Consider the following 9,668-nt stretch of genomic DNA (forward strand, 5'->3'; position numbering starts at 1 on the left):
TTATGTTTGTAATATTCTGCTTTTCTACTTCCTCTTGTCTTCAGAATTCCCCACTTCCAGAGAAGTAGTCGCTTGCAAACTCCAGGAATCCTATGGAAATGTTCCCCTCTGCGTCGACTGTTACAGGAAATGTGATGGCAACCTTGTCTTTCTTTGGAAGCACCAAACGACCTGCCATTCAACAACAAAACAGACTGCGTTTTAAACTATCCATCCAACAATTCATGAACAAATACAGGCTCAAACAGACAAAAAAAAGAAACAATCATTACTATTAGATACTTGTTATTAGGATAACTTTTGTGATAAGTAAAAGATTGTGATTGAAAGACAAGAGAAAAACATGATACTAATTGACATGACAATAGTTGTTCATACATTGTACCTATTACAGGCTATACTGTAGATTATGAAACATTTGTTTTATTACATTGATACTATGTTACTAATCCTAAGCTATATGTTGAGGCCCAACTCACCTGTATCTAGGCTAAATCTCCAACTGTGCCATGGACACCGCACACACAGACTCTTGTCAGGAAGTTCCTCAATGTCACCAAGATGCAGGGGTCCACCTGAAGTTGGAAGTAAAGAATTTGTTAATGAACATGAAACTGTCTAATCTACAAATCACACTAAAACATACACTCTGCAAGACTGCAACTGATGCTGATACTTACCCAAGTACTGTAAATCTGAAGCTTAAGTTACGTGGTGTTTTTTTAGATTTATTTTTGCTATTAATGCAAAGTCATGACACTGAGACAGTCGTACTACAGAATTGTTTGAACTACGACTTCCAAACCTTTAGGCCTATGTAAACCTACCATATAACATAACCACTGACTGCAAAAGTAAATGAATTTACAGCTCTAGTAAACTACCAACCCAAATGAGGACATTTCTCCTGCATGGCGTACACCTTCTCCCCATGTCTGAAGAGAGCGATCTTCTCCTCGTTAATGTGAACCAGCGACCCCGACGGCGCACTCTCACGTCGTTTCAGCTTTGGACGGCTGTACTTTCCTTTCTGCTTGGGGTCCGACCAATCATATAGATCTGGGAGAAGATGGTGACAGGTGTTGTGATTACTTGAAAAATTTATGTCATGAAATGGGCTGTTCCAAAAAAATAACTGTAGAGGGGGGGGGGTGGAAGAGGTCAAAAATCAACTTTTGTCCCTACCCTACTTCCAATCCAAGAATTTTTCAAACCCTCCCTGGTTCCCAGTCCAAAATGCCTAGACTCTACCAGGCTTCGTGGATCGGTGGTCTAATTGTCGAAATTGGACAAATAGAATCTATAGTACGCAAGGGGAGTTAGCCGGCCAGAAGAGTACGTTTCCTCACCACGAAGACTGTGCGGGGTCGCTACGTTCTTTGAAGTCCACTAATCGCTATCTAATAGGTGCGAAGTGGTTTATTACTTTCCGACTCGCCCGTGACGGGTCTTGACTGCAGCGGCCGGGACTTCTCACGGGGACCGGCAAAACATTGTTTACAAGCCATCCCGTCCTGCATCAAACGTTTGGTATCGTCATAAGTCCTCGGGTCGGCCATTGCATCCCAAAATGAGTCCTTTTTGCCTCCAAACTTCACCAAAAAGGTACAGCTTGGCCCCACTCAACAGGGCAGAAATGCGATCTCTTTTCGCGACCGATTGCTGCAGATTGACCGCACAGGAATCTACCTACAGCGTAAACTGTTATCATGTTACATTTCATCGCAAAATTAACCTCACTCTAGCCTACATTGTTTCAAAAGCATTTATATTTTAGCAAAAAACGCCGTCCAAAACATCATTTTTGCCGCGTTTTGTTGTCGATCCCAGTTTGACCTTGTCCCAAACCGAGCTGTTTCCCACTGGGCACTGGCCGATTTATGACTTAAATTATCTCCAGCGCTGGGCTACTTCCTTTGTACAAATAACGGGGGGGATTAATTTTATCTCGTTTGTTCTTAGCGACCCCGCACAGGCTTCGTGGTGAGGATAATGATTCTACCGATCCACAGAGCCTGGTAGAGGCTACCAAACCCTCCCTAGTTCCAATCCAAAATTGCCCAAACCCTCCCTAGTTCCAATCCAAAATTGCCAAAACCCTCCCTAGTTCCAAGTCCAAATTGGCGCAAACCCTCCCTAGTTCCAAATCCAGACGCTTGAACCCTACCCCCCCTCCAATCCAGCCTCTTCCACCCCCCTCTACAGTTATTTTTTGGAACAGCCCAATCATGATGTGTATACACAGCAAGCACACATTTCCAGTATACTAATATTCTTTTATAATGATGCCACATAATCTTTCCTGACTGCTCAAAATGCTACATTTCATACCTTCATTACCTTGATTGACAAGTAATTCAATAAATGAAACAAGAACAAAAGTTGCTGTTTGACAGACAGCCCTGTCTGGCTTTGCAGACAATGTGTATTTTAGAAATTGTCATACAGATATGAAAACAATGGTGCAATCAAGTATGTCTAAAACTAGTAAAAGCCAATTGTCCATGTGTCAAGTGAGAAGAGAATGAAACAATACTTCACACTCAAGACAAACAGACGTGCCAATCACTGTGATTGGACCAAACACAACTTTTTTTTTCAATGAGTTTAAAACAAAGGGGGGAACTGAAATAAGTCACAAAGAATAACTAGTTTGAAGCTGTTCTGTTCTTCCTATAATGTCCATCTGCCGAAGGGTCGACAATAATTGACATATTTTGGCTAATACGAAAAAAGCTAACTTAACACATATCTCATGAAATGTCAACTGTCCTCGCTGTCATGTGATAATCGTTTTTCGAAAAATTTAGGTGAAAATTTGGAAGATCCTTGGCAAGGAGCTTATAATTATGAATATCATACTAGTATATCAGACGCCTATAACCTCCTTGGTTCAAGCGAGGAGTTTTATTCAACTCCAAATAGAACCTTATACACATGATAAAGTTTACGCTGCTGCAGTTAGATATGACAGACGTTTACATTTAGTATATTCTGTGGTTTCGCTTGTGTCTCGTTGCCCAGCTGCCCCCCTCCCCCCGATCATCTAAACAGCTGTCGAAAGTCTAAAAGTTTATGTGTGATAGAAACTTTACGCACCGCCTTTACGACAATAAATAGATCACCTACCTGAAATGTGCACATTTTCTACTTTGAAGAAAAGGTAACCGTCCGAGAGACTCATGAAAATCCACAAAATTTTCACCACTTCCGCACACGTTCGGAGATGTTTGCTGTTTACAAACCACCCGCCACGTGACGTCATGAGTCTCGTTCGTATATTCTCGCGAGACGTTGGAAGGCATATTTGCTCTTTGCAGCTCACGCGCGCCACCTTGCAGTCTTGGTCTGTACTGCAGCCACAACAGGTGCAGTGAAACAGGTGGTGTAAGTTTTTTGCTCTGTTTGTATCGAGATTGATCACGGTATGAAGAACGCACGATGATCTGTTCATGTTTTATACTGATCGCGTTCCTAAGATTTTTGTCCTCACCAAGTAACGCTAACGTGATCAATCTCTCCTAAACAAAAAAAGTAAAGTCTAGTTACATGCTTACTAGCGACATCTATCAATCCTGACTTGTATTGCAGAGACAGCTGCTATGGTTACATTGTAAACACCCGCGAGGCGATCACACAACAACTGCGGGAACAGGCGGACCTAATTAAATCCCGCTTTCCACACAACGACTATTGTTGAAAGGTACGTTGTAAATTCCCTCTCGGTAGCCATGTAAAATTGAGATAAGACGACAAAGTAAAACAAACTTGTGTTCCTTGATTAGGGAGATTTGCAACAGGTGTTCATGATGCTTTTTGTTGCGTGTTTGGTTTGCGTGATGAATGAAAGGAGTGGTGGGAGGGGGGCAATATTTCTTCAGCAAACTTTACTCCTACTTTCATGAGTTTCATGATGATGGATTGCGGTGCTAAAGGCTTTCGAGATTGTCGTTGAGTTATAGATGTAAGAAAGGAACTTTAATGACACCATTTCAAGTGGCAACAGCATTTCGAGAGGCAAAATTATTGAAGCGTTACGATTTCCTCTGGTGAAGTGGACTGCACTTCAGAAACAGCTAGGCTTCCAAACTCCAGTGACGTTAATGCCGGGGTTTGACTTATGTTGTAATTCATTCATGTCTTACTTTTCTTTTTCTCATGCCGCTAAAAATGTCCCAATGCAGAAATAATTCACGCTGGCTTGAAAGTGGCAATGTTGTTGTGTTGTGTGTACATGTGTAGCAACCGTGAAACTTGACCTTCTTTGTTTACAAATCCGTTGAGGCTGTTGTTGTGTCTGGAACTTAGAAAAGAGTTCATATTCGATTACTTAATTTTGATAAATCAAAAAAATTTTGATTTACAATCTATAAACCCATATCAAATAAAGTCACTTAGAAATAATTTTAAGAATCACTTATAAGAAAATGTAGCAGATCCTGATAAACCTACAAATCCTTACTTTCAGACAGCCATGGCACCCAGGAGCTCCAAACCTCGTCACAAGTCAGCGATTCTTCCGGGCACAGCTGACACTGATGTGACGTTACCAGACGGCATCACCTGCATCTGTGAGCTGTGTGACTGTGGGCGACACAAGCACCACAAGGTAGGGAACTTCTGCACATTCATGATAAACCTTCTATCAGGGCTGTCTCCAGCTTGACATTTTTTTCTGTCCCACTCATTGTTTGGGAGCTCTTCTAGTTACTTTGCAATGTTAAATCTGTCATTGTAAGCCTAGGAAAATAAATTTTCATCCATTTTGTGTCATGAAGTTTTTTTCAACCATCGGAAGATCTTTAGATTCAAGGGACAAGCTGATCTTATTCTTCTCTTCCTCTTCTTCAGGGATGCAAGAAAGTTCGAGGCACAGGCATACAGGGAAAGCTGGGCGAATGCTCGCTTACGCACTACCAGGAGACCTTCAAACATCACAAAGTTCGGCCGCGCATGTCCAGACGCCCCCCGCCCACCGCACGTGACCCCCGACCGGCGCGCATGGACTTCATGACCATCCAGAAGAACGACTACCAGCTGCCGGGGGTCACAGGTCGGGTCGGACTCATCAAGCAGGAAGACAACTATGAATTACCCAACATGCCCTTGGAGGGGATGACAGAATACAGGTAGGTTGTACAAGTTGTGTCAGGTGGTTCGCTTTTAAGCTCTTTCAAAAGTTGATACAAGTACTAAAATATCAACTTTGAACTGGACTTGCCTTTTGAAAGCAAGCAACAACTGCTCTCTTTTCTGTCCTCCTATGCTGTTTGAGCCTTGCCTACAACCTATACAACAAAAATTGGGTACTCTCTGCTCAACTAAGCTGAGGTTTCCACTGTTGTGGTTTTAGCCCCTAACCAACTGTCAGCCTAAAGAAAACATTTTATGCAATTCTCGGATTGTCTGACAGCTTGTCAGAGGCCATACCCGCAAAAGTGGAAAATGTCTGCCTGGTTCACCAGAGCCTGCCCAATGTATTAAGCAATATTGTATAGATGCCTCTGCATAGGAGAATGCTCACTTCAAGTAGCTGTTGTGAAAGAGTTACTAAGCAAAAATCAACTTGATATGATCTGGTCTTGAATGTGAAGTAATAATCTGATTTCTTGAAACCTCCCAGGAAGGAGTTCTTGGAGAAGTCTTCGTCCCCCACCCACCTGACCCGCCCGGTCACCACCCACCAGCCCACCCGACACAAGCTGGACTCCCGCACAGCCAACCGAGACTTCTTCAAACCCTGGGTGCCGCAGCCTCGCTTCCAGTTTGGAGAACTGCCAACATTCACAGGTAAACATCATGGGCTGTGGGTCGACTCTGTTGCTACTGCATGTAGAGATGGTTGACTTGTCAGCATTATGCTCATGTTGATAAGATCTGGAAGAAACTAACCTATGAATTTGAAATTGTTATGACTGAAGTCTAGAAGTTACAATTGCATACATGTAGAAATTCAAATTTACTTTGCAACTTCCATGTTTAACAATCTAACATGATTACAAACTACATAACTAGCTACATGATTTCAAACCTTCTAAATGCATTGAAATTTTTTGTACATGATTTGTCGGAGAATTTGGGCAGTTTAAGCCTAATAAGTATCAAAAGAAAGGAAGTTTTGCTTTTTTTAGTCTTAAGTGGTAGAACTTAATCTATCAAGCACAACTAACTGCAATGTTTGGAATTTTTCCCCAGGATCCATCCTGTACCCGAACCCCTCTGACTCCAAGAACCACCTGAGGTCTGTCACCATGGCCGACTTCCCAGAGAAGCTGGGCGGCAAAACGGAGCTGGTGAAGTCCAAACCAGACAACATCCTGCTGGAGGGGAGCCACGACCTGGAGACCACCAACATGAAGACGTACCGCGGGCACAAGCACGCCGCGCCGGCCACTCGGGCACCCGCACGCGACCAGGAGATGGTCATTCCCAGGAGAGGTCAGAAATCCTTCATGTAACTTTCAGTGTATTGGGGCTGATCTCTGAAGCAGTAGGTTCATACAAGGTACTGAAGTAGGGGGATAGTCCACTTTTAAAATTTAATTGAATTCAGTTGAATGAACTAATACTGTAGGATAAAATGCTCAGGAATATATACACCCTCATCCATTTGAATGGGGAGAGGAATACATGCGATTGAGTATATTATCATGCATTGTGCAAAAGCACATCCTGGAAGGAGATGTTTGCTGCTGTCACGCATCAACAGTTGATGCAGGCAGGTGATTGATTGATTGATTGATAGATTGATTAATCGGCTGAGAGATTGATTGATACTATGCCATGCAACATGTTTTAGAGATGAACTTGTACTTGTCAAAAGGGCGTAGCAATGATAGTACAAAATGTATTAGTTGACAAAATTTTACAAATGATCTACCTGTCCACAGGTGATAAGAACATGCAGACCAAGTATCAGTTTGACTTCAAGGGTAAGCGTCAGCCCCGCACCAAGATGTGCACCCCCGCCCCTGAGACCATCAGGCTGAGCATGCAGTCCCGCATGCGCAACTTCGAGACGGAGCAGATGGGGTCTTTCCCGGGTTACGATGCCCGCGTGCACCCACGACCCGACCTTATAAGGAAGGAACAGGTTAGTGTTCTGCTTGACAAGTGTTCCACCATGTTTCTTGGCATAGAATTCGGCCCAACACCCTGGACAACTAGGCCAGTGGCATGGCTAGGGCAGGGTTTGGGATAGGGTTAGGGTTTGGGGTCAAGTTAGCTTGGGTGGTGGGCTGGGTTGGTCTGATTAGCCATGGGTCGAGTTGGTAACGGGCCATTAAAGTGTCTGACATCCTTCTGGCTTGATTTCCAGTTTGCAGATAAATGTAGATCTTGCTACATGATTACAGCCAATTATTGTCTTACTGACTTGTTAGAGGTGTGCACCTTAATGTATATCCTAACATGTATGTAGTAATTTTTATCTCCAGATCATGGGATCATCTATAAAATAATCATTCAGCAACTTTTCCAAGTGAAGTGTCTGTGCAAATTTATGAAGATGACAATGGCAGCATCACAGTTGCTCTACTTACTCAACAATACTTTTTCCTTGACACAGTGGAAGCTAACATGCATTTATGAACTTCCCCCAGGAGTACCAGACAGACCCAAACCTGCCGTTTGAAGGGACTACCATCACCATGCAGGACTTCCGCACGCAGGACGTCCAGGGTGCGTACAACGCCCCAGCCCTCCAACCACAGCCCAGCCTGAGACCCACCAACGCCAAGCTGGACGGCACCACCATGAACAACGAGTTCTTCAAAGACTGGGGCACCTCGCCCCGCGTACGGTTCGGAGACTTCCATGAGGGGCGCTACATCCCACCGCTGAAGAAATTTGAAGGTTACTCCACGACGAAACACGAGTTTGTTCCGTTGAAGGCAGAGAAAGTGATCAACTATAAACCAGAGAACAAGCCGGTAGCCTCCCTGGGTGAGCAGGACCTGACCACCATATACAAGCAGGACTTCCTGCCCGTGGAGAAGCCTCTGTGCCGGGCTGAGGAGTATCTCCTCAAGAAACAACTCAAGAGCATGAAGAAAAAGGCAGCACAAGCAGCAGCTTAGACTTCATGCTTGGTTTAAATCATTCATTTATGTTTACCTTTCACATTAGACCTCGAAAGGTTTTTATGGCTGGCAGCTTAAAATTTTGTTGTACATGTATAAAGGCCACCAGTCAATTTTTAAAAAAACTATATTCAAAGGCATATAAAGGTATTGATATTGGTTCTTATATCCCCAAATAAAGTCAATTTTAACTTAAAAGTTTTGAAGTAACATCAAAGCCGGCCAGTTTCCTACAGTGGATTCTGGTGTCAAATTTAACTTAAGTGTATAATATCATGTACTCAGTCTGATAGTTGTGATTAAGGTATGTAACACACAGAACAATGTTTACATGTAACAATTAATACATATATTTAATTGAAAGAAAATAAGAACATTGAATATAGATTTGATGTGTATAGTTCTATGTGCACCCTCACCAGTGTGAGTTATTTTATAATATGTAGCTGTTTGGATAAGTATACGTCAAGTTGGTAAGGAAGTGCCCTGAAATCCTGAGATGTTAACATTAATTTGATGTGATGTGTATAATCAAGTGCATTAGTATACTGATACCATACTAGTCTATATGACATGTGCATATACAAACTAAATCTTCCAGAAGGAATGCTTCTGAGAGGAAAACGATTTTATACACCACTAAGGCAAGGAGAATAATCTAGAATTGTGGAAATATTTCAACATTGCTTGATATTACGCTGCTGTAAGTTTTTGCTTGCCATATATGATAAATGTTTCTTTCTACAGACAACTGTCTACAATAGAAACAGTTAGCTGCTTTGGTAAAAATCAGCAGCAGTGACAGCCGACTTTATGACGCTTTACCACATTCACTGTGATTGTCTGTAGACCCATGACATGACTTTTGCTGCTCTGTTTTTAAACACTCATGTCACCAATGAGGTCATGTCACATTATGTTTATACAATAGTGCTAGGTATAACCCAGTTCTTGGACCCTCAAGTTTAAGAGTGACTATCTAGAAGTACTTGTAAGTGCAACCATTGTCAAACACTTTTCCCTGTGGAGCTTTCTGTTTGTAAAGATGAAGAAAGTTTTGCCATGCCACTAACTTTCAACTGTCTTCCAATGCTGCTATATTTGAAAGATATACTGAGAAATGATGTGTAGATAGTTTTATAATTTTCTAAATTTGTAGCAATATTTTATACCTATAACCTTGATGACTATATTGTATGAACTTGGGATGGGCTTTTGTATGAATGAATAAAATTCAAAGACTAATTTTGAAAACGTTGTATCGTGGCTTGATTTTTGAGTCAGGATTATTTTGTGATTTTACAGCTTATACATTTTATTCCAGATTACATTGCAATTGGTGATAAAATTTGATGACACATTTGTTCATCTTCTGATATTGATACAAATTATTGCTACTTTCCCTTTTTTGTCACATGACCGGAAGAATTGGCCTAGGAGTGAACTGTTCGGCCGCGGCTCCAAAAGACTGACTGAAAATTCCCATGGCAAATAAGCATCTCCCAGACTGTCTGTGTTTAGCCCATAGTGTAGCCGCTTTTCCGACCAACTGAGAAGGCAAACTCGGCAGATCTAAACCTATTGCCA

General features: G+C 42.2%; 2 protein-coding genes across 2 annotated transcripts; one reads left to right on the forward strand and one right to left on the reverse strand.

Moving 5' to 3' along the window:
• Positions 1-24: 24 nt before the first annotated feature.
• On the reverse strand, positions 25-3,285 carry LOC118413964. The gene is made up of 4 exons (XM_035817646.1): positions 3,130-3,285; positions 889-1,059; positions 480-575; positions 25-171 (listed from the first exon to the last, which is right to left on the reverse strand). Exons 1-4 carry the CDS (start codon positions 3,263-3,265, stop codon positions 41-43), a joined length of 534 nt encoding a protein of 177 aa, XP_035673539.1. The 5' UTR covers positions 3,266-3,285; the 3' UTR covers positions 25-40.
• A 780-nt stretch (positions 3,286-4,065) lies between these two features.
• Positions 4,066-9,335, forward strand: LOC118413954 (stabilizer of axonemal microtubules 1-like). Its single transcript, XM_035817631.1, has 7 exons — positions 4,066-4,111; positions 4,469-4,609; positions 4,852-5,129; positions 5,624-5,790; positions 6,196-6,438; positions 6,891-7,093; positions 7,602-9,335. Exons 2-7 carry the CDS (start codon positions 4,475-4,477, stop codon positions 8,076-8,078), a joined length of 1,503 nt encoding a protein of 500 aa, XP_035673524.1. The 5' UTR covers positions 4,066-4,111; positions 4,469-4,474; the 3' UTR covers positions 8,079-9,335.
• Positions 9,336-9,668: the final 333 nt, after the last annotated feature.

Source organism: Branchiostoma floridae, chromosome 4 (genome assembly GCF_000003815.2).
Source record: "Branchiostoma floridae strain S238N-H82 chromosome 4, Bfl_VNyyK, whole genome shotgun sequence".
NCBI classification, from domain to species: domain Eukaryota; kingdom Metazoa; phylum Chordata; class Leptocardii; order Amphioxiformes; family Branchiostomatidae; genus Branchiostoma; species Branchiostoma floridae.

Bases quoted from the DNA above. Each gene is read 5' to 3' on its own strand.
- LOC118413964 (XM_035817646.1), bottom strand. From the start codon at position 3,265: ATGACGTCACGTGGCGGGTGGTTTGTAAACAGCAAACATCTCCGAACG. The intron at 1,060-3,129 runs GTAGGTGATCTA...ATCTTCTCCCAG, and splicing joins AGAAAATGTGCACATTTCAG to ATCTATATGATTGGTCGGAC. The intron at 172-479 runs GTGAGTTGGGCC...GTTGAATGGCAG, and splicing joins GAGATTTAGCCTAGATACAG to GTCGTTTGGTGCTTCCAAAG.
- LOC118413954 (XM_035817631.1), top strand. From the start codon at position 4,475: ATGGCACCCAGGAGCTCCAAACCTCGTCACAAGTCAGCGATTCTTCCG. The intron at 6,439-6,890 runs GTCAGAAATCCT...ACCTGTCCACAG, and splicing joins GATGGTCATTCCCAGGAGAG to GTGATAAGAACATGCAGACC. The intron at 7,094-7,601 runs GTTAGTGTTCTG...AACTTCCCCCAG, and splicing joins ACCTTATAAGGAAGGAACAG to GAGTACCAGACAGACCCAAA.